Below are 24,633 nucleotides of genomic sequence, written 5' to 3' on the forward strand. Positions count from 1 at the left end.
TAAATTGAATTTTTACTCTTCATTTTATGTGTATGGGTGTCTTGCTTGTGTGTATGTATATGCACAGGATGTATGCCTGGTACCTGTGGAAGCCAGAAGAGTTCAGGGGATCTCCTGAGACTTGAGTTAAGGACACTTGTAAGCTCTCATGTGGGTGCTAGGAGCAGAACCAGGCCCTCTGAACTAGCCGCAAGTTCTCTTAGCCACCGAACCATCTCTCTAGCTGCTAAAGTTTTATGTGTGCATTTGTCTTTGTACACATATGTATGGATGCCCAGGGAGGCCAGAAGAGAAGAGTACATTGGATCTTGTGAAGCTAGGGTTAGGCGGTTGTGAGCCACTCAGGATGGTGCTGGGAACTGACCTCAGGCCTTCTGTGGGAACAGCTGCTCTTGACCACGGAGCCAGCTTTTCAGTGCTTGTTTCTGAGACAGAATCTCTCTGTAAATCTGCAACTCTGTGATTGAGCTAAACCCGTTAGCCATCAAGATTCAGGGATCCCCTGTCTCAGTCTCCCCTGCACTAAAGTGACAGATGGATGTTGCTGTGCCTGGCTTTTTATATGGATGCTAGGGGTTCTGAGCTCAAGTCCTCATATCTGTGTGGCAGGCAGTTTATGGATGGAGCTGTCTCTGTAGCCTCCAATACTTGGAGCTCTTGAGAACAGTATTCCCTAACAAGTAGTTAGATGTGTTGTAGATGGTTGAGGAGAGAATGGAGACTGCTCACATTGGAATGGGGTTTCTGTCCTCAAGGGTCGTATAATGTCCTTGACTTTCAGGTGTCAGGAGACTGTGTGAATGAGAGTTAGAAGTGACTGCCTGCTCTTGACTGCACATCTTGTCATTTAGTCACCACTTCCAGGTAAGTGGCTTGCTTCCCTGTGGAAGGAAGAGCCCATGGCAGCTTTCTGAAAAGTTGAGTGTAACCATCCAGGTGCTTTGTGATTTAGTGGCCCTAACTAGCTGGCGTGTGGCTCTGGACTCAGTCGGCCACATGGACACTCACTCAGCCTGGCCTTGAACCCCTGGCTCAAGTGTTCCTCTCACCTCAGCCTTCTGAGTAGTTGGGACTATGGGTATGGACCACCTGTCCAGCTCCAGAATGCATCTGTTGAAATCCTAGCACCATCTCCCCTACCCTCACCCCTAAGCTGGATAAATGGCTTGGTGGTTAAGAGCACTTGCTGCTTTAGCAGAAAGTCCAGGTGTGGGTCCCAGCACCCACATGGAATCTCACAACCATCTGCAACCTCAGTTCCAGGGAATCAGATGCCCTCTTCTGGCCTCCATGGGCATTAGGCATGCACATACATATTTGCGGGCAACACACACACACAAAAACAAATCTTAAAAAAAAATCCTAGCCCCGAGGTGATGGTTAGGAGTTGGGGGTCCTTGGTGGTGATGAGGTCATGAATGGGGATTAGTGCCCTCATAAAAGAGACCCCTGAGAGTTGCTTGCGTCTTCCACCCTGTGAGGCCACAGCGAAAAGATGGCCACCTTGAGAGCAGCCCCCACCAGATACTGCAGTTCCTCTGGACACCAGTCATAGACTCCAGCCTCCAGAACTGGAAGACATATACATTTCTGTACTTTCTAAGAGCATCTTGTTACAGCAGTCCAGACAGACAGAAGGTGTAGAGGCTGGAGAAAGGATAAGGGCATGAAGCGGGGAGAAACTGCAGCTGCATCAACTATACTTGAAGGTACAGTCTGCAGGATGTGGTGGTCTTCGCTCTGGGCTGAAGCTAGGGCTGGTCTGACATTGTGGAAAGCAGAGGCTTGAGTTGAGTCCAGGGTAGAAACAGACTGCAGAGGACAAGGCAACAGGTGGCTCTGCCAGCATCGTGATGTATGTGTGGCTTTTCCCAGTGAAGATGTGCACTTTGTGTTGGAGCTGTTGGTGCTCAGGGGATATGTGAAGTTGCAGCAGCACTGAGCACAAGGATAAAACCAGGAGAGAGTTTACAGTGAGGAGTATGGGGACTGAAGAACAAGGTCTTGCCAGCACTAGTTAAGGTACTTGGGGGAAAAGAACTCCGGTTACCTGAGCCAGAAAGAGTTTGAGAAGTCAGTGGAAGGCTAGGAGAGCAGTTGTAGCTGAGCAAAGCAGAAGACTGCGGGGAGGCGCATGGGATGTCGGGAGTTCCTGTACCACAACTGGACTGGGAACTCATGTCTGTGCCTACCATAGTTCTCCGTTGCAAATCACAGAAGATGGTGTTAGTTCATGTATGTATGTAAGGAAGTCTCTGGAAGAATGAGGGGGAAGTCCCAGAGTCTACAGGCAGTCTGGAAAGCCATACCCAGAAACTGACCAGAGGGAAGGGAAGTGGCAGTTAGAGCCAGAACCAGGGTTACAGCTGTAGCCAGGCCATGTGAGCAGTGTGGCTTTAGCCACGCCTGTGGCTGCTGCAGCAGCTGCCCCTAGAGGCTCCTGGCTGTGGCTAGTGCTAGCAACAGGTTTTCTGAGTTAGTTGGTTTGGTTTTTATTTGTTTGTTTGTTGCTGTTGTTCGATTGATTTTTATCAAGCATGGGTACACATATTGGTCAGCCTCATAACAGGAGGGCTCTGAAGCTGTGACACAGATCTTTTCTTTCTGTGATGGCAGCCTGCCCATCATGACAGCCAGTGTGGTCCATTGTCACAGGAGCAGAGAAGGAGCAGCTGGGGAGAGGAACAGTTAGAGGGTGGGACATGGGGACACCTGGTAGAGATCTTGATTGATGAGCTAACCTAAGCTAGCCGTAGACTTGGAGCCTGGTCAGTCAGTATGTACAAAGTGCATGTGCATGTGTGTGTGGGGGGCACTCATTCACGTGAGGGATGTGGAGATCAGAGGTCAACCTCCTGTGGTGCTCCTCATTGTCTTAGTGGCTCCTACTCTGGGAGGTAACTTCTTGGTTTGGTTTTGTTTTGTTTTTTAGTTTTTAATAGGACTCTTTCATCAAGATGTAGGTTGCTAATTAGGCTAGACTTGCTCATCAGCAAGCCCTGGGATAGGCCTGTTTCTACTTCCCCAGAACTGGATTTACAAGCACATGCAGTCAGGGTGCTGCTCCCCTGCCCCCGCCCCACCCGCCATGGTGCTGGGTCTTAGCCTTATGTCTCACTCTTGTGGTACAAAGCACCTCACTGACTGAGCTGACTCTCCAGTCCTAGTGGTACTTCTTGTAGGTATACCCAGGGTCAGAGGCCCACTTGTCGCCTGTTTGTTTCAGAAATAACCAAATTGTGGAATTGCCTGGAATGCCACTAAGTGTAGTGTTTGTTAAGAAACCCATCAATCTCTTCAGGGGATGAACTGGTGCTGGGAGGTGCTTGGGAAGTGTCATTAGTGAGACGAGTGGCTCAGGCCAGGGTCAAGCCCCTCTCCAGTTTGCGCAGTTTTCTGATTCTTAGTAGGTCCTACTCTGGGAGGTAACTTCTTTTTTGCCGGGGGGGGGGGGAGGTAACTTCTTGATCATCTAGAAGATCTAACAGTCTCTTGCCTGTGACAGCAAACATTGAGAAAATGCTCATGTGCCTCAAACCCCTTTTTGTTCAGCAGATGCTACTTAAAAGCCTAAGAATGCATTGCCTGCATGCGTTTATGTGCACCGTGTACATGCAGGAGCCTTCAGAGGTCAGAAGGGGGCATCAGGTTCCCTGGAACTAAAGTTAGAGATGGCTGTGAGCTTCTGGACGGAGATGCGACTCTTTTTTATTTAAATAGATATTCTTTCTGCCATCTTGTCAGTTCCCCAAGACACAGAGTTTTCTCTAAGTCTGATTGTTCGTAAGGTAGAATGTACATTGGAATCCTGGTTTTGTTTGTTTGTCTGAGACAGGGTCTTACCTAGACAAGGCTGGCCTTGAACTCCTTATTCCCTTGCCTCCAGCTTCTGAGTGTTGGTTCAGGCATTCACTATCACACTTGGCTTCATTTTTATTTTTGAATAGTTCTGGCATTTGCATTAGTCATCTGACATTCTTCATTCACTTCATATTTCCTTTTCCTCTGTCTAGAACAGTGATAGGAACTTTAGCTTTAGGGACTTGTGGCTCCTTATTGAATGTGGTTATAAGTTCTAGCAATACAGTGGTAGAGGCATCACTTTCCACTTGAGCTATGAGCTCACTTGTAATCTTTACTACAGTTTTTGAGTTGGTTGCTCATGTTCAGTATGAGTTTTCTTTTCTTTTCTTTTTTTTTTCCCCCTTTGGTTTTTTTGGAGACAGGGTTTCTCTGTATAGCCCTGGGTGTCCTGGAACTCACTTTGAAGACCAGGCTGGCCTCGAACTCAGAAATCCACCTGCCTCTGCCTTCCAAGTGCTGGGATTAAAGGTGTGCGCCACCACTGCCCGGCTCAGTATGATTTTTCTTGGGGAGATGTTTCTGTTCTTCCAATACAACTCCACTTTAGTGAACCAGTGAGATTTTGGGGTTTCTACAGGAGTATGAATGACATAGGCATTCATAGGCAGCTGCATCCCCTAAAATATCCACTGTAGTGTCAATGAGCATGCAGGCACCTTGGCAGGCCACAGAAACTCTCTTTAGCAGTTGTTGTAGCTTGTATAATAATCTTGGGGAGGGCCTTGTGAATCTTGTAGGATTCAGGAGCTTCCTAAGCGTTGTGAGTTTTGTTTACTTCTTAAATAAGCTTTGTAAATTTCCTGAGTTTTAATATGCAGTCACTATAAATCCTAGTCACTAGACCAGAAAACGGGGACTTAATCAGATGAAATATTCTGTGTAAATAATCCTCATGGCACACCTAAGGTGGAGTTGAGCTGTGGCCTCATGATTGCTGGTTCTCGGGCCTTGCCTGGACAAACAAGCCTGCTCTCTGGGCTAAAGCACAGCTGGTAGTAAAATTGCACATCTCTAGAAGGCTAAAGAGGCACTGTGTTTTTCAAACTAGAAGCAGATTTTACCACCTTTGGGGCACTTAGGAGCAGCAGGGCTTCTTTCCTTTCTCAGCTGTAGCTACGCAGCCATTGAGAGGCACAAGTCAGTAGGGCACTGGGGCTCCCCAGCCAACTCGAATATAACTGTTTCCTCCTTGGATTTCCCTCTACACTTCATTTGGCTAGCTCAAGTTTTACCTTCTGTTCCACTATTTCAGACTGTCACTGGACAGCTGTTAAACATCTGTTGCTCTCCTCTGAGAACTTGCAGTTGTTTGCGTCTCTACAGTGGCTCCCTGTATCCTGTTTGTGTGCACTCAATGCCTTCAGAATGAAGCAGTTGCAAAGGGCTTTATGCTCCTCCCTGTCACTGTAGCTACTAACTCATGAGCCACCAATAAAAACGTCTAACAAAACTAGACTCTGTGTCCCCTTAGATAAATGAAGGGAAGGACGATAAGGCTAGTGGGAGGAGGAAGTCCCCGATGAGAAGGGGCACTTTTACATTTTTATAAATGAGGCAGAGTGCCTGAATTGAGGGAATCCTTTTGTGGAGGATCGAGTGGGAGGGCACTCAGAAGGGGGAGGCAGCCTGGATTTCCAGAAGCTAAATGTTAAAGTTGAGCATTGGCTTGGCTGTAGATAAGTTCTTTTGCCTCCACTTTTTGGTTTAAAACAGTTCTTCTTTTTTTGTTTTTTGGTTTTTTTTTTAAAATAAGGCCATGGGGTGGGGGGTGTGTTTGCTTCCAGCCTAGCTCTCTCAGTGTGACCTGACCCCTGAATCCTACCCTCCCACACAAATCGAGAACTTGATCCTTAGCTCACAAAGACCTTTCTTTCTAGCCCCTCTCCTCCCCCTAACCTCCACATTTGGAGCTGAGTATTTGGAGCAGAGGCCTAGCCAGAGGGCATGATGAGTGTGTTCTTCTGTCCCCATGGCCATTGAAGAACATGCACTCTGAAGCTAGCAAACAGTCTTGTCTTGTATTCATGAATGCACTGTACGTGTGTGATCTGCTTTCTAACGTGCCTCTGGAACACTATCAGCAGTAGCTTCAGATGGTTGGAGAGAATAAAGGGTCAAGAAGATAATTTGTGGGCTGAGGTGGAGTTCTGTGCTAAAATGCTTGCTTCATGTGTGTATTCCTCTGGTTCTTAGACCATTCCTATATGATCCTCGACTTAGCAGTAAAAAGTGAGCATTTTAGAATGTAAATGAAGGGGAAAGTTCATATTTTCACATTCATTCCTAATTTCATGGTATGTGTGTGCATGTGACACAGGATCTCATTATTATTGTAGTGCTGACTGGCCTAGAGCTCCCCATGTAGATCAAATTGGCTTCAAAACTCAGATCTCCCTCTGACTGTCTCTGCCTCCCAATTGCTCCCAAAGCCATATTCCACCACACTGGACATTGCTAATTAAAAACAAAACAAAACAAAACAATTTTTGAGTCAGGGTGTGTGTGTGTGTGTTAGGTGGATTTCCCATATGCAGCAGTGCAAGTGTGGAGGTTTTAGGTTGTTTGAGGGAGGGTTTTCTGCTGTTGCTTTTCCTCCTACTGGAGCCACTTGGCCCCTGATCTGTGAGGCATTCACCACCTCAGGCCCTGATTCTGGTTCTGTCTCGAGTGGGAACAAAACATTCCCAGGGACTGCAGGCTTCAAACTCTAAAATACGAACTCCTCAGTCTGCCGCCTGTGTCTCCTGAAAGCTTTTCTTCACTATGGTCCTTTTTTTTTTAAAAAGTAGCATTTCTGAACTGTGAGTGATTTTTCTGTAAAAAGCCTCTTGTGCTACGTAGGGGTTAGAAGAAAGGCAGAGTCTACCCATGTGCTAACCCTGCCCTCTCCAGCTCACCCCTGCAATTCAAACTGCAACCTTCTTGGCTCACTCTCTGCTCCATAGGAACCTTGGTGTCCTGAGCACCTGTGAGATGTTACAATAGGGGCTTTCCTTTGAGGCCCTGATGGAGAGCGAAGGCTTGGAGTAGTGTTGAGATGTGACCACAGGCTCCTTGAGGACTTTGCCCTGGAGTGGCTGGAGAAGCCTTGCAGCCTTTTCAGCCTCCACTGCTCACTTCACCTTCATGCCTGGGTTGTAAGATGAAAACCAGATGGGCTACACCCCTCTTTGCCCGCTGTGTCCTAAAATAGCACTTCCCTACCCCCACCCCAACATTAAATTCCTCAAGTGTTCTACCTTCTAAATGTCTGTGAGTGGGAAATGGAATGCCAGATGTTCTGCAGCTGTATCCAGTTTGCCTCAGAGGGAGGGTGATTCAGGCTTTCCCAGCAAGAAGGGAGGAAGCATCTCCAAGGCTCCTTAAGCCAACTCACTGAAAAACATCGTTTGTGCTTGTGTGTGATCGGTGCAGGGAGACACCTCAGCCTGTGTGGAGACCGTCAGATTCTTCATGTAAGAAAGAAACTGGAGAACAGCTCACTGGTTGAGAGCACTTACTGTTCTTCCAGAGGGCCTGGGCCTTGGTTCCCAACATCTACATGGTGGCCCACAACTATCAGTAACTCCAGCTCGAGAGGATCCAACACTCTTTTCTGACCTCCTCAGGCAAAGCACCCATGCCCATGAAAACAATTAAAAATAATTTAAAGAGAGAGGGGGAGGGGGAGGGGGGAGAGGGAGAGAAGGCGGGCTTCGAGACAGCTCACTGGGTAAAAGCACTTACTTCCTGCCGAGCCTTGACCCCCATGGAAGAAGGGGTGGGATGGGGAGCCAGCCACATGTACATGATGCACACATGTGTGTCTTTGCATACACCCTGTCTCACTTTCTTTAACATTTCACCCCCCAGCATCTCTCATATAGTGTCTGCCTGAGGTACATTTTATTAGACTTAGTGGCTTACTTCATTAGACATATGTCAAAAGACACTGATTAATAAACACTTAAGACTGATTTCTTCTTTGTTTAAGGACAAAACCTAATTTTTATTTTTTGTCATGATAATTTGTAGATTAATTTTTTTTTTTGTGAGCTTTATCAGTGTTTACCCCATAGTTTGGTCTTTGTGTAGAAAGCATTTCTGCTACAGTTAGTTGGATACGTGGTAGGGATGTGTAAGCATCTTGGCACACTGTACTGGCTTGATTTGTTTGATTTATAGACTTTATTAATATTAGAAATTCTATTCAGTAATGATGGACTACTTGTTGGTCTAGACTTCTAGGAGTGCCTTTGGGTACGTCTCTTGTGTTCCTAGGTGTGTGTGTGTGTGTGTATGTGTGTGTGAGTGTGTGAGTGTATGTATGCAAGTCTAGATCAGACAGAGTTCCTCAGGCTGTCTTTTGAACATCAGTGATCCTCCTGCGTCAGATTCCCACACAGCCAACCTTACAGGTGTTCACATGATACAGCCGGGTCCTGTGCTGCATCATATTATTACACTTGTGTGTGTGTGTGTGTGTCTATGTGTGTGTTGGGGGCAGTGCATATGTAAGTATGAGAGTCTGAGGAGGTAAGAAGAGGACGTCAGATCGCCGGGAGCTGGAGTTATGGAGTAGGAGAAGATGGTGAGATACCTGCTGTTGGGTCCGGGAAGCAAATCTGGGTGGTCTGGGAGAGCCGCATCCATTCTTAACTGTTGAGCTGTCCATCGGTCAGCCCCTGCCACAGCTGTTTTCTATCCACTCACGGCATGGTGGACACTTCTGTTGTTTCCACCTTTGGCTACTGTGAGTGGTGCATCTGTGAACATTGTTTATAGTGTTTGTTGTCAGGTATGTGTGTATATATATATATATACACATACAGAGAGAGAAGCCATATCGTGGGCTTACCTGGTGTTCAACTTTCTGAAGAGGCCAACAGTCTTTCCCACAGTGACTAGTCCATTTTATATTGCCACTTGCACTGCAGGACAGTTAATTTCTTTACATGCTTGCCAACACTAGTTTTTATGTTTTAAAAACATTAAAGCCATTTTCATGCAATGAAATGGAATATTGTGTTTTGATTTGCATTTCTCTATGACTAACCGTACTCAGTCTCTTTTCATGTGTTTGTTGGCATTTGTACATAATAATTTTTAAATTTAATTTTATTTTTTGTGTATGAGTGTTTTGACTGACTGCCTGTGTGTATACCATGTGTATGCTTTTGGAAGGCAGAAGAGGGTGTAGCATGCTCTGGGACTTGAGTTCCAGATGATTGTGAGCCATGTGGATGCCAGGAATTGAACCCAGGTCCTCTGCAGTAGCAGTAGTGCACTTAAGAAGCAAGCTGTTACTGCAGACACCACGTGCCCTTCCTCCAGCTGTCCCGTTGTGGGCTCACTGTAGCTCAGGTTGTCCTGGAGCTTGTTGTCTTCCTACCTTAACTTCAGAGAGCTGAGTTCTAAGAGTGCCCCAAGCTCGACTGCACTCTCCTCCTGCTCCTGCGCTTACGGTCATGTGATAATGCTCTGATAAGGCCCTGTGGCCTTGCCTCCACTTCTCTTCCAGTAGTTTTGCACTTACCCTGAGCTTACCCGTTTTGAGTGGAGTTTTGGATATCATATGAGGGGTAGAAGTATAACCTGATCTTTTTCCTGTTGGTACTCCATCATCTCAGCATATTTTTTTGAAGGGACTACTGAGTTCATTCTTTTTATTGAAAATAGATGCTTCCCCTCCCATAAGACATCCCGATTACCATCTCCTCTCCTTCCGCGCCTTCCAGTTCCTGCCCACTTCCCCTCCCATCCAGATCCACTCCCTTTCTGTCTTTCATTAGAAAACAAAAGGTTTCTAAGGGATAATAATAAAATAAAATAAGACAAAAACCCAATAGATTGGCGTTGAACAAGACAAACAAGTAGAACAAAAAGAGCCCAAGAGGACAAGAGCAAGAGACCACTTGTTTGCACATTCATATACACTAAGTCAGCAGCCATGCCTATGCAGAGGACCTGGTGCAGGCCTGGGCCTTTCTCTTGGTGTCCTCTACCCACTCTAGCTCTTAGGTCTTTCTTGTCTCCTTTTCTGCAGGTTCTCTGATGCCTGAGGGAAGGGATAGAGAAGTCCCAGTTAGGGCTGAGTGGTTCCCATGGCTTTCTCCCCTTCTGCATAACATCTGGCTATAGGTCTTTGGTTTTCTCCACTACTGTGGTTCCTAGGGATTGACTCAGGATGTCAAGTTGTCCTGTTTGGCAGCAAGTACCTTCATCTCCTGATCCATCTTTCTCCTAAAATAAATAAACTTTGTTCCCATCTGCTGCAGGAGGAAGCTGCTCTGGTGATGGCTGAGAATGGCAGTGCTATGAGTCTAGCAGAATGTCATTAGGGGTCATCTTATTACTATGTTTTTGTTGTTGGTCATTTGATTTTAGAACATGATTTTTGGTTTTATCCTAGGTCCCTGGCTAGTTAGTCTCTGGTTTTTGGTCACCCAAATAATGTCTGGTATGGGCTCCATCTCATGGTGTGGGCCTTAAGTCAAATCAGATTTTAGTTGGTTACTCGTGCAATTTCTGTGCCTCAAGCTTTCTTGCCCTAACATACCTTGCAGGCAGTACACCATTTAGATCAAAGGGTTAGCGGCTGGCTGGTGGCTTTTGGTAGTGTGCAGAGTACCTTCCTGTCCCAAAGACACATGGGCAAAGGCTGTGTAGGCACCAGCTCAGCTTCTCCATGTGCAGTGAGGTCTGTAGGTGTTGGCTTCAGCAATGGGGCCTTGCTGTCAGTTGTGGAAAGAAACCTATAGTCTTGGCAACAACTTGCGTTGTTTGGGATTCCCACAGGACCCCTTTGGCCAACAATTCAATTAGATGTAATCCAATTCCAGTATACGGAGCTTCATTTGATGACAAGAGATGACCAATTGGGACTCTATGTCTCCTGTTATTTGATGATTTCATTTAGAGTGTACACACACACACGCATGCACGTACACACACACACACACACACACACACACACACACGGAAGCTTCTGTGTTGAATACTTCGGTGTTTTTTTTTTTTTTTTTTTTTTTTTTTGGTTTTTCGAGACAGGGTTTCTCTGTGTAGTCCTGGCTGTCCTGGAACTCACTTTGTAGACCAGGCTGGCCTCGAACTCAGAAATCCGCCTGCCTCTGCCTCCCGAGTGCTGGGATTAAAGGTGTGCGCCACCACGCCCGGTGGTGTGTTGAATATTTTTAATGTGTGATTATCTGCTTTAAAGCTCTGTAGTCTAATTTGTTGCTCTCTTTACCCATTTTGGGGGCCATATTCTTTTGTCAGAGTATCATTGGATGTTTAGATGCCCCAGTGTTTCCCTACCAACATGAAGTTGTTGATCATACTCAGATCATCCCTGTTTTTGAGAAGCAGAGTTTAGGATCAGCATGCTCTCACATAGTTCATACGAGGAGAAGGGAATGTGTACTTTCAGAGGGTGGGGGCATGAGGGCTTGGAACATGTTTATTACCAATGGACTGGAGCTCGTGGGAGGGAGGAAAGCTACAGGGGAGAGAGGGGTGGCTCAGGGGAGCAGAGTTGCCGTCTAGGACGTGAGCGTCTGTGAGTGCCGCATTGTACGGACCTCAGAGTGATGAGAGAGGCCTGCTTTTACTACCTCAGCCTGGCCTCATTATTTTCTTTCTTTTTTAAAATTTTATGTATTTTTCTCACTTTTTTATTTGATATTTTCTTTATTTACATTTCAAATGTTATCCCCTTTCCTAGTTTCCCCTCCAAAATCCCCTATCCTCTCACCCCTTGCACACAGGGCTTATATGCGCTTTGTTGGAGTCATTTGTATTTGCTTTTACGTTTCAGAAGGATTTCTTAGTCCTTCTGTGCATAAATGTTTCCACTTCATCCCTTTCTGCTAGTGCCTTTCTTTCATCAACAGTAAGATACTAGCACTGTGCTCCAGAGCTGCATCCTGAGTTCTGCTTGCCACATGGTCAAGCCGAGCTGACTGTCCAACCAGGCTGTCAGGAAGTCTTTTTGACAGGGTATGAAGTGTATATATAATACTACCCAAGAAGAAGTACCTGATTTATCAGTAGTACTTAAATAGTGAAATTGTGTGTGTGTGTGCACGTGCTTCTTCCATGGCAAATGTAGATCAGAGGACAACTTGAAGGAGTCATTTGTTAACTTCTACCATGTGCCAGGAATAGAATTCAGATCATCAGGTTTGGTGGCACATGCTTTTATTTGCTGAGCCATCTCACTGGCCTGCCAGGGGCTACTTTTCGTGCCATCTAATGTCTCCTACAGGTTGCCCTTTGACACTGTAACACATGCATACCCTCCCATATATACAATATAAAATATAGCAAGGTCCCAGACTCACTTTGTAGACCAGGCTGGCCTCAAACTCACACTATCTCCTGCCTCTGCTCTACCAAGTGCTGAGATTAAAGATGTACACCGTACTACTTGAGGCAAGCCAGGGTGGAGTGTCATCACAGTTAGGTAGACATGCCACCTCACTAACCCACCTGTTCTCTCTAAGGCTCTAGATTCCTTTCTGCACTGTGGCCTTCCACTGGCCTTCAAGGGGAGTTCTGCCCCTGGCAAATGCAGCTTGCGTTTCCTTTGTTCAAGAATGTTTCAGTTTCCCCTTAGTTCCCAAAGGATAATTTTGTCAGATGTACAGTGTTGACAGCTCTTTCTTTCTTCACTTGAAAAATGTTGTGCTATTTCCTCAGACCGGGAAGGCTTTGGTGAGAACACACTGTTGAGTAGATGTCTGTCTCCTCTAGGTAAGACATTTTTCTCTCTGGCTGGAAACTTTTATCTTTTTCCCTCTCTTTTAGGGGTGTATTTATGATGTGTTTTGGCATTGATCTCTAGGTTTATCCTGTTTGGATAAACTTCTTGAATTTATAGGTTTGTGGGGGAGTTTGTTTGAAAAGTTTTTTTGCCATAAAAGAAAATTTTTTGCAGCTTGCAGTCTTTGTCTGTGGTTGGGTTGGGGAGGTTCTCCACAACTCTGTGGATTGCCGTATCTCTTTAGCTGTGGAGTAGGTCCTTCTTTTGGCTCCTTGAAGAGAAGGGACCATCAGGAACCTTCAGACTCACTGGGCCTTTCTTTATTGACTTGGCTGCTCCTATTGGAATTGCATGTTCTGTCTGCAGCACTCTTGCATGTGAGGAGAGACACAGATAATGTGCTCAGCTGCACGAGCTTCTCAGCATCCATATAAAAATCTGTGTGTGTGGCACTGCATATTCCATACGGGATGATGACCTTGGAGCTGGAGACAGACGGATCCCTGGGGGCTTGCTGGTCCGCAAGTCTAGCCAACAGTTGAGACCCAGGCCCCACTGAATGATTCTGTGTCCAAAAGTAAGGTGGGGAGTCTGGACAAAGATAGGTGATGTTGACCGTTAGCCGTGCTCCACCCCACACAGAACTACAGGAGACCTTCCCTCCAAGTCTGTTCTCTTCACATGTAAAAGAACTCTATATCGTGTTAGGTGCATTTGGTTGAAAATTTGTTTCTTACTAAAAGAATTTTGAGTCTTGTGTCTAAGCTGATTGAAATGAAGACGCTGTCGTCTCTTCCCTGGCCCCGTGAGTGCAGCAGGAAAGAGGCTCAGCCTTCTGCAGGGATGCTACACTGATTGCAACCTGTGTCTTAGGTCTACTTGTATCACAGTGCAGATTCTACATTGCTGTGAGATTTATCATTTGGCTGTTTGCATCTTACACACTCCATGGTGGGCCCATCAAAGCCATGCTCTCTAAGAAGCTGTGGCGACTAGTAAAGGTACAGGGACTATCTCACTCCCTGTCCATAAGCCTTCCTACAAGACCGTAAGATGAGTGCCCTTGCCCAGACAGGAGCTTCGTGTTGGATCTTGGAACCGTATGGAGTAGAGTTCTGTCAGGTGGTCCAGGAGAGCATCCCCAGAGTGATAGACTCTTGCTTTGCCAGCTCTAAGATGGATGCTCATCTTGTTTTAGGGTGTACTCTTGCATTAGATGAGGAATCTAGGAATGGGTTTTGTTCTTAGGGACTAAAAGAGCTCGCAAAGGCAGTGAGCGTCACTGAGGAACTGCACCTGCCTAGACCGTTGGTTCTCAAGGGCTCTGGGAGCTGTGGGCCAAGAGGATTAAAACTTACTTTCACTGGTTATTTAAAGACCAGGAGGAAAAGGAAGAAGGATGCTTTGCCAAGATTGAGATTGTATTTCACAAGCCAGGATTACATTGCCTCATTGTGTTGTAGAGCTTAACATCCTGGGCTCTGTGTCATTAAAAGAATCCTAACTCTAAAATTATTTGACACAAAAATAGTTAAAATATTATTGATGTATCATTAGAGATATTTTTTTCCTCCCCAAATTTTGTTTTGTAGATAATTTGACACAGCAGCCAGTGCTAGGACCGATTTTCAGGAATTCACTAGGACTATAAAATAATAGTGAAACAACTCTCTCTTTTAAAGAAAATATTACATTTTAATTATGTGTGTATATGTGTGGGTATGTGGATATACATACAGTACTCACAGAGTTCAGAAGAGGGCATCAGATTACCTGGAGCTGGAGTTACAGGCAGACCAACATGGATGCTGGCAATGATCTCAGATCCTCTGGAAGAGCGGCATGTGCTCTTATCTCCTGGGCCACCTCTCCAGCCCCATGAAACAGCTCTTTATAAGACATTAATAAGCAAATGTCTCTGATCCCTTGAGCAATTTTTTGAAGAGGAAAAAACCTGTGTTGTAAGTATTCTGAAAATTCTCTCCACCTATCTGTCTCTTCCAGTCATTTAAATATGCTGCAAGGGCATATTGCTTGCATCCAACCCAGGAAATAATTTCTGAGCACCTACTGTGTGTTATGATAGACACAACTGAACAATAATTTAGCATGATGCTACTGGTGATACTGATACATAGCATTCCCATTGTTATGGGAAAGCAGTGTTCCCTGTGTTTGCCATTAAAGATGAGCCAGTGTATTGTGGGTGAGAATGTGAAAGGCATAACTGTTACAGTGGACGGTCCTTGACAAAGTAAGCGTTGAATGCCACATGACCCCAATCATAGATAAGATGTGGAAACTGGGATGGAGAGGGAGTGCAGTCATATGAGCACTTGTTCATTTTGCAGAGAACCCAGGTTTGAGTCCCAGCACGTACAAGGTGGTTCAAAATTATCTGTGTAACTCCAGTGTCAGGGGATCCAATACCCTCTTAGTCTCTGCAGGCACCACACACACATGTGGTGTACATGCATACATCCAGGCAAAATAAACATAAAATCTAATAAATTTTAATAAGATTTAATTAGATTTAATAAATCTAATAAAATTTTCTTTTGACAAATGAATAAACAACATGTGGTAGGTTATTACAAATGGAATATTACTCAGCCGTTAGAAGGAAGAGCTTGCTTTTTTTAGACTTGTACATGCTATAATTCTGGTACTGTGGGCAAGTTGAGACAAAAGGCTTACCTTGAATTCATGACTAGCCTTGGTTTACAAAGTGAGACACTTTTTTTTTTTTTTCTTTAAAGGAGGGAAATCACATACTAGAACCTGGATAAACCCTAAGGGTGCCACTGGGCTGAGTGTAGTAAGCCTCTCCCAGAACTCCGACATGAAGTGTCTATAAGTGGTCAGGTTCTTACTGACAGATGGTTTGGATGGTGGCTCTCAAGGGTGAAGAACAGTGGGGTTAGCTTAGTATTTAATACAGATGTATATCTGCAAGATGGGTGAGTGTTGTTAACACTATGGAACCTTTCCATCCATCCATCCATCCATCCATCCATCCATCCATCCATCCATCCACCATTTATCTATTGACCCTTCAATCATCTATCGATCCATCCATTATCCATCCATCCATCTACCCATCAAGCATCTATCTATCTATCGATCATGTGTACATGTGTGTGCTATGCATTCACACATGTCACAGAATGTGTGGAAGTTGGGCGACAATTTGAGGGAGTCATTTATCTCCTTCCACCTTGTGGATCCCAGAGTTGGAGCCAGCTTGGTGGTAACCACCTTTAGCATGTATCTTTATTTGCTGAGCCATCTTGCCAGCCCCTGAACTGCACTCTTAATGGTCATGAAGGGGGCTGGAGAGAGATGGTTGGGTGGTTGTGAGCATTTACAGAGTGGCTGCTCTTACAGAGGACTCGGGTTCAGTTCCCAGTACTCACAAGCTCCTGATTGTCTGACACTTCACACAGACGTGCGTGCATGCAATATACCAATGCACATAAAGTAAATAAAATTATTTAAAAATTGTCACAAGGAGCTGGAAATGTAGCTCAGTCAGAAAAGTGTTTCATTTGCATGAATCAGTCAGGTCCTGGGTTCAGTCCCCAGATACAGCATGAATCAGTCAGGTCCTGGGCTCAGTCCCCAGATACAGCATGCTCACCGTGCACTCCACCCCCACAAGTGGTTATAATGGTTGATTTTGGTGTCTTAAAAAGATGGTCTCAGTATGTAGCCCTGACTGGTCTCAAATACGCTGGGCTCTTCCTGCCCCTTCTTTCAAGTACTGGAATCTCAGGCATATTACATTACTTGGCTATGATGGTAAATAGTGTTTTGTATAATGCCAGCTCTCATGAGGCAGATCTCTGGGAGTTCAAGGTCAGCCTGGTCTACAGAATGAGTTCCAGGACAGCCTGGGCCACAGAGAGAAACCTTGTCTTGGAAACAAGCAAACAAACAAACAAACATTCGGTGTACTTAAATGAGTAAAGGGGAACACAGGAACCTAGTGTCACACAGCTTAGCCAGTGAACAGAGCCAGAAATGAAACCCTGGGCTTGACCCTGGAGCACGGAGTCTTCAGTTAGGCTCTTGCTTCTAGATCACTTGCTAACGCTGCCAGGTCAGAGTGATGTCTTCTAGGCAGTGGTTGTGGGTCTTTAATTTATTGGTAGGTTGGGGCAGGTCAGGCTCAGCTCAAATCTGAAGGGGAGGGACTGTGAGCAGAACTGGTACCAACAAGGAGGGGACAGCACCCAGGTGGGTGAGATCTGAGAATGACCTGGAGGCTGGATCATTGCAGCTTTTCTGGGAAGGGGTCACATCCTTAGACTGTCTCTTAAGTGTTTGTCATAGCAGTGAAAACCCCACTGACACAGCTTTAGATTTGATTTCTGCATACTGTTCCATAATAAGGATGGATCCATTTCTTTTTCTTTTCTTTTCTTTTTTTTTTTTTTTTTTTTTGAAACAGGGTTTCTCTGTGTAGTCCTGGCTATCCTGGAACTCACTCTGTAGACCAGGCTGGCCTCGAACTCAGAAATCCACCTGCCTCTGCCTCCCGAGTGCTGGGATTAAAGGCGTGTGCCACCACTGCCTGACAAGTATCAGTTTCTTTATTCACCTATTGAAGGGCATCACAGTTGCATATAGATTTGGGCAGTAATGAAGTAGCTGCTATAAATATTCATGGGCAGGTCTCCCTGTGGACATAGCTTTCAGCTCTGCTGGGTAAGTCTCTAGGAATGCAGCACTGGCTTGTATTGCATGCCTGTGTCTAGCTCTGTGAGAGGCTGGCACACTATCTTTCAGAGTGTCACCCGCCACACAGCTCCTATTCACATATTTGTCAACCTTTGTCTTTCCTCCACAACCTCAACCTCTGGGTGTGGAAAGAATCCCTCTGTCAGGTTTGATATAAACATTTATTTCCTCACCTGTTCTTGAGGGTAGAAAGCCTCATTGTCTACTGTTAATTTTTCAAGTATTCTTCAAATTTTAAAATTATTTCTTGTTTTTGTTAAAAATAGAGTACTTATTTTAAAATTTCAACATCAAGAAGAGATGTGACTAACTTTTAAAAGTAATTGCATTGCTCTTTTACAGCTGAGAAAATTGCGTCACATAAAGTTTAAAGGGTAGCTCAGGGTCACCCAGCGTCTGTGGTAGATAGAAGATTGGAGACCTAGCATGGGCCCAAGGTTAGTGTCAGGGTCCGCTGCCTTACTTGGGAGTTAGGGCTTTCACTGAATCTGGAGTTCACTCAGTTGGCCAGCCTAGCTGGCTAGCAGTTTCTGAGGGTTCCTCCCATCTGTCCCCAGTTTTGGGATTACAGATTGACATGGCTGTACCTGGCTTTCTTTGTAGTACTGGGAGCCCAGACTCCAGATATCATACTTGGGAAGTCAGCAGTTACTGACTGAGCATCTCTCAGACCCAGATAGGTGCTTCTGAGTAGAGAAGGTTCATAGGCCACATGGTGGAAAACTGCTGGGGAAAATCAGTTAGAATCGGACACCCTAAAGGAGCATGTTTGTTGCATGTTTTAGAGAGCTGGCTGAGTCCTTTGTCTTTGTGTTTAGTTTTGTTAGATGGAGCCAGGGAGTCAACTGCCCTCTACCACTGCCACAGTAACACAGGCCTACAGTGGTTCTTCTGTTCCTTGGCAGTGGTTGACTGCATCGTCAAACAGGAAGAGCAACAGTTGTGGGTTGGCATGCTAGTTGTCAAGAGGATGTTTATATGGATTCCAAAAGGCTAATTCGAGGACATTGCAATGACAGCTTTTTTTTTTTTTAATATGCAACATTGTATAAAGACAAGGCTGACATTTAAAAATTTACTGACTGCTCTGATTCTCAATCTCTGCTGTTTTTAATCTATTATGCAATGTGCTAATTTTAAAACAATTTTATCTACTGTGAGATAAAGGTAGTAACCTTGATCGGCTGTTGTATACAAAGTCAGTGTTGCTGCTGCTGGAGTCACTGATAAACGCTGGTTCTTACTGTCTGTCCTCAGAAACTATCTTTAGTGCTTTTATTTTTTAGCAAACACTGTTTTTTTTTTTCATCAAGGGTTGAAAGGAGTCAACTATTCAGGTGTAGTCTTTAAAATTTTTAAGGTGTGTGTGTGTGTGTGTGTGTGTGTGTGTGTGTGTGTGTGTGTGAAGCAACTGTCCATGTGTACACATGTGCAGACCAGAGCAAATTCTCCAGCTTTCTGCATTGAGACAGAACCTCACTCTGAACCAGAAAACTCTGGTTTGGCTAGGCAGGCTGGTTAGGGGGTTCTTGTATCACCTGTCTCCACTACTCTTAGGCTGGGGTTACAGGCTTGCATAGCCATGCCTGGATTCTAACATGGGTGCTAGGGATTTGAACTCAGTTCCTCATGTTTGCAGAGCAAGCACTCTAACCCACGAAACCATTCCCCAGCCCCTAGATAGCTGCCTTTCAGGGTAATAAAGTGTGTGGTAAAGCTGAGGTTAGTGCGCTACAGTTTGGGTTAGTTAAAGGCTTTTTTCCCGGGATGGCACTTTTAAGAGATGGTGGACCTGAAGAGATGGGGCCTAGAATGAGGAAGTGAAAAACAATCTAAAAATTCATCAAAAGTGTGCTCTTGAAGAGATTTTCAGATTCTTGGTTTTCTTGTTGTTTGTTTTTCTCCGGTTCACTTGTCTAGTCCTGGCCATGAAGTGGTTTCTTTTTACCATTTGTCCCTTGCCCCAAACACAGAAGGAACAGGGCCAAACAGCTATGGACTAAAACCTCAGAAACTCCAAGCCAGAATAAACGTTTTCCCTTGTAGCTGATTATCCTGGATGTTTGTCACGGTGACAGGAATATGACTAACAGAGTCCTCAGTTGCTAAGTAATCCCTAGGGCTCAAGCTGTCTTATGTCTGCATATGCTGGATACACGCATGGGGTAGTGACCACCCACGTCAGCATGGAGCACTTGGCACCACCTAAGAAGCTCTGCCGTGTCCTTTCTCAGGCAGCACCATCCACCCTCAGATTTGCCACTGCTCAGATTTCTATCCCCATGAGTTGGTTTTGTCTATTCTTGGCCTACTCTCAACCTTTCCTATTAGAAATGTGCTCTTGAGGGCTGGAGAGAGGGCTTAGCAGTTACTTGCTTCTCTTACAGAGGACCTAGACTTGGTTTCCAGCACCCACATGGTGGGTTATAACTACGTGCAGCTCCAGTTCCAGGGGATCTGATGCCTCTTCTTACCTATCTAGGCACACACATGTTCTATCTTCCTCTCTCCTTCCCTCTCACTCTATGTCCCTCCCTCCCTCCCTCCCTCCCTGTCTGTCTGTCTGTCTGTCTGTAGTATGTATGTATGTACACATGTCTCCCTTCACCAATTGACTGTTGTCAACAGTGCTTCTGGAGATTGGCATGCGGGGCTTTGTGTTGACATGCATCCTCACATCTCTGCCATGCACACCTAGGAGCTGAACTGCAGCATTAAGCAGACTGGGTCTTTGAAGATCTGCCAAGCGCCCCCAAAATGGCTACAATGTATCACATTTTAACAAAATAAGTGTTTTGTTTTCTTCTTTAGGGTTGAGCAATTTATTTTTCTTACTTTAAAAAGTGAGTACATTTTCAGTTTGTTTTCTAAAATTGTCATGTTAGCTTGTGGTTTTCTAAGTATTAGAGCTATAGCCAATGAACATTGGTATTTGACATTTTTACACTCTCGTTCCATTTTAGGTCTTTAAAGAAGTTTCACTATGAGAAACCATTTTTTACTATGTCTTCTTTGACCAGTAACTTATTTGCAATTAGGATCCTTAGCTTTCTCTTTCTGGTTAATGTCATAGTTGCACAGTTTATTTGGGATAAAGTTTTAATTCCTGTATAGAATATACACTAATCAAATCAGGTAATTAGCATCTCTCCTGACTGCTCTGCACCTCAGACTCCCCGCTCTTCCAGGCCCAGCATGGACCGAAACTCCTGCCTCCTCCTGGAGCCTCTTATGTGGCAGATGCCCACACCTAGCCACTCTGCTGTGTTTGAGAGCACTCCCTGTCTTCTTAGGTAACTATGCTTTGGAGCATGCTGCCACCCACTCTCTGTTCCCTTTCCCTCCCTTTCTTACTGTTGTAATGACTGTTTTCTGCTTGATGTCCAGGTTGTTAGCTTCCACATATGAGATAGAACATGTGCTATTTGTCTTATTTCATTCAACATAAGGCCCTTCTAAGATTGTTTTTTAAATTCTAAACAAGTGGTTTTTCTAGTGACTGTTTTGTTGCTGAATTCTGACTTAACAGAGAATATGGTCTTCCCATGAAAGCCAAGGAATAAAGCACTGTGATTGACTTAGCAGGAATGGATGGTGTGCTATGAGGAATAATGGGCTGCTCACTATGTGGGACGGCTAGCAGAGAGAGCTCACCTCTGTGGTCATGACCTATCGGTGACAGTCAAGCCTGAATTAGGAGATGCCCATGGCTGCAGTGGGCTCACAGGTTCTAGAGTTGTAGAGAATAAACTCCATAGGTGTATAGATGCTGATCTAGGCAACCCTCCATTCCCAGTCTGCTGCTCTCTGAGAAGCCTAGGTGGACTCTGATCTGCCTCTGTGTCTGGCCTGTGTGCTGTCTCCAGTCGCTGGATCCACTCACCCAGCTATTTGGAAATGTCATTTTAAGGTAAAATATTTTTCTTCCTAGTTTTAAGGTAGAGGTAACAAAAATCATATATATTGACAGTGTGCTAGATAGTTCTTTTATTTAATTTTTTAATAATTACTAGCCAGGTGTGGTGGCTAGTAGTACACCTTTAATCTCAGCACTCGGGAGGCAGAGGCAGGTGGATTTCTGAGTTTGAGGCCAGCCTGGTCTACAGAGTGAGTTCCAGGACAGCCAGGGCTACACAGAGAAACCCTGTCTCAAAAAACAAAACCAAAAAAAAAAAAAAATTACTTACTTTGGTATGTTGGCGATGGCACACATGTGCCATGACACATGTGAATGTCAGGACAGCCTGTGAGAGTTGACTCTATTCTGACACCACTTAGGTTCCTGGTTTCAAACTCAAGTGGCTAAACTTGGCAGGAAAGCACCTTTATCCGTTAGGTGGAGGCTCCTACAGTGCAATGCTTTGCTGTGTGATATACTGTGGGATGGTTAAATCAAGCAACTAAGCCACTACCTCATGTGTGCAGAACTGCTTTTAAAGATCTCCGTTCTCAGCAGTAGGCCTGCATGCAGTTGGCTTCCTAACTGTCTTACTCGTGCTCTGCAGAAGCTCTGAGCCAGTTCTTCTGTCTGACCAGCATCACTCTGTCTTCACAGAGTGAGGCTCAAGCCCTATAGATAATGATACTTTAGGTGTCTCTCTCACCAGCCCCTTGTGGGGAAAGTGTGTGCACGTGTGCCTGTGTGTGTGTGTGTGCGCGCACGCTCGTGCGTAATGCAGAATCTAATCTAGGCCCCACACTATATCCATTGTACATCACCAAAGGTTAAAAAGATTTTAAACGTGTATACAGTGTTTGTGTTGTACATGTACAGGTGTATGCACTTATGCGTGAATATGGCTTTCACCTGATTTCCCTGAAACAAGCTTTCTCATTGATCCTGAGGCTTGCTGTTTTGCTAGGCTGCCTGACCAGAGAGCTCCTGGGATTTTCCTATCCCTGCTTCCCCAGCTCTGGGGTATATGCCTGTGTGGTCATTTACAGCTTTATTGTGGGTGCTGGGGATTCAAACTTGGGTTCTTATTCTTGCATAGCTTGTTTTAGTCCACACTGATCTTTCTGCCAAGCCCCCAAGACATTAAAAAGAACATATTTTATTTTATGTTTTGCACACACACACACACCCGTGTGTGTGTGTGTGTGTGTGTGTGTGTGTGTGTGTGGTGTTGATGCACCACATGCGTGCAGTCTTTGGAGGCCAGAAGACAGAGTTGTTTGTTTTAGAGCTACAGCTATCTGTTAGCTGCGATCTGGGTACTCTCAGCTGATCCTGGGTACCTGCAAAAGCCACTGCTCTTACACCCCCGCACCAGTCTCCTAGATTTTTTTCTTTAAACTTTCTATTGGTTCTTTGTGGCCTTCCCATCATGCACCCCAATCCCACTCATCTTGCCTTCCCCTCGTACCTGCTCTCCACCCTGCTAACCTCCCCCCAACAGAGAAACAAAGTCCCGTTGTGGAAGCTGTAGTGTCACAGTGTATCCCACAATATACCCCTTTTCCACACTTCTTTGCTTGCAAATGTTGATCGTAATGACTCGCTGCTCTCATTCAAGGCCTCTGGCTTCTGCTACTCCATTAATACTGGAGTCCTGTTGTTGCCCTGTGTCATGAGATCCTGTGGTTTTGCTCTGGAGGAACTGCACTCCAGCAGTTGATTGATGGGGTAGATCATGGGGCTGGCCAATTCAAAGCCCTGGATCTGGGCCTGAGATGTATTGTATCTGAGCTGGTCCGCTCTCAGCTCTCGCACTCTCATACCCTCACGTGGTTTCTAAGGATGTGAGCTCGGGCCCTCGTGCTTACATGACAGACACTGTACACGCTGAACATCTCCCTGCTCACTACCTTCTTGCTTTTATTTGTAACGGTTACACACTATGTTTGTTGTAAATGTGCCTCTTCTTCATAAAACTTAGCCTTATTTGTGTTCCATTTTTAACTTTAGGCTTTAAATGTGACTTGTTTTCCTTTTATATTTATTGTATAAGTACCGGTTACATGTTATGGCAGACCACATTGTCCAGTGCAGTTGTTATAATCTGGCAGTAGCATGTTGGCTACTATAGTCTTTTTGTCTCCTGATTTTCTGGGTTCACTCATCTTGCTATATTAAACTGGCAGGTCATGTGGGGGCTGAGCTCATCTACACAGTGACACCCTGGTGTTTGGGGGCTTAGCTGAGTTGACTCTGCCAGCTGGGGTGTCTGCAGCTCTGTCTCTGTGTGGTTTCTCCCCTCAGGGTTGTGGGCGTTAGCTTCTCCAGAGCATGGTGGTCTCAGATTCCAAGATATGAGAGGGTGAGGTATTAGGCTCTGTGGCCTTGACCCAACACATTGCCACATCTGCCCCCTTCCTTTGGTCATAGGAAGTTTCTAAGGTAGCCTGCAGTCACTGTCAGAAACAGATTTCCCTTTGTGATTGGAACTGTAATTTACAGAGGACTTATTTTTCTCTCTCTTATAGTAGGAACCAATACACTATTTTTCCTGCTTTAATCTTTTATATTTTTAATTTCTCTTGGTGGTGTGGTGGTATCTCTTTTCTTGTCTTTAGTTGTTTTATTTTGTGCTGTTGGGGATGGAACTTAGGGCCATTGCTGTAATGACCTCCACCTTGGCCCACTTATCTTTATATATATATTTTTTTTTCCTTCAGTCCAATCTTAATCCCCCCATCTTTGGAATTTGAAACTCAGTTCCTTTCCTGCATAGCCTGGACATTTTCGTATAAAATCTTGTCAAGATTCCACTTGATGGTTCATAACGCGCAGGAGCATGAGGGAAGCCTGTTTGCTTTGCTGTTCATTGGCTGCCGCCTCCAGTTCCTAGTTCTTTATTCTGTGAGATACTGTCTGCTGCATCATGGCTTTCCTTCAGAGTGGACCGAAGAGGTCTGTGCTTACTCTCTGGCTTCCCTCTCCACCTGGCTCAGATCTTTTCTCTGAATGGTCCTTTTTCAGGGTTTCCTCTAACAATCGTGTCCAGGTGGCAAAGTATTCACTTTTTACTTCTCTGTAATTGTTTTACTTAATTCAAAGAAGACCAGGCAAAGAGTCCTGGGACAATGAAGAGGAACAGTGAAGGTTGAAGGGACCCAAGAGAGTAACCATGCACTAGCAATTCCCATGTGACCTTGAGGCTCCCAGTTTTACCTGGCCCTGTGGCTCAGTGCAGCATCCAGCCAGCTGGAGTACTCCCCACTGTCCCTTCCTGCTGCAATCATCATGTGACTGGCCAGGTGACCCACTTGGATGTGAGTGTGTTGCCTGGCCTTATCACCTCAGAGGTCAGGAGGCTCTTGGTGAGACCCACAGGCTCAGC

At 45.2% G+C, this 24,633-nt stretch overlaps 1 protein-coding gene across 4 annotated transcripts in view; it reads left to right on the forward strand.

Moving 5' to 3' along the window:
* The window catches only part of Cyth3 (cytohesin 3), a 95,540-nt gene that overhangs the window by 35,340 nt on the left and 35,567 nt on the right, over nucleotides 1-24,633 (forward strand). The window contains exon 1 of one of the 4 annotated variants that reach the window (XM_085837414.1): nucleotides 784-864. The exons of 1 other annotated variant lie outside the window; for it this stretch is intronic. Coding sequence is in view for 1 of the 3 variants with exons in the window: in XM_021163221.3 (XP_021018880.1) it covers nucleotides 1,667-1,709 (43 nt within the window). In the remaining 2 variants the exon portion in view is untranslated. Of the gene's footprint in view, nucleotides 1-783; nucleotides 865-1,545; nucleotides 1,710-21,208; nucleotides 21,261-24,633 lie in introns of those variants that run through there. 2 more of the 4 variants (XM_021163221.3, XM_029477181.2) reach the window with 2 other exon arrangements.

This window comes from Mus caroli, unplaced genomic scaffold (genome assembly GCF_978045245.1).
Source record: "Mus caroli unplaced genomic scaffold, Mus_caroli_1 scaffold_4, whole genome shotgun sequence".
NCBI lineage: Eukaryota > Metazoa > Chordata > Mammalia > Rodentia > Muridae > Mus > Mus caroli.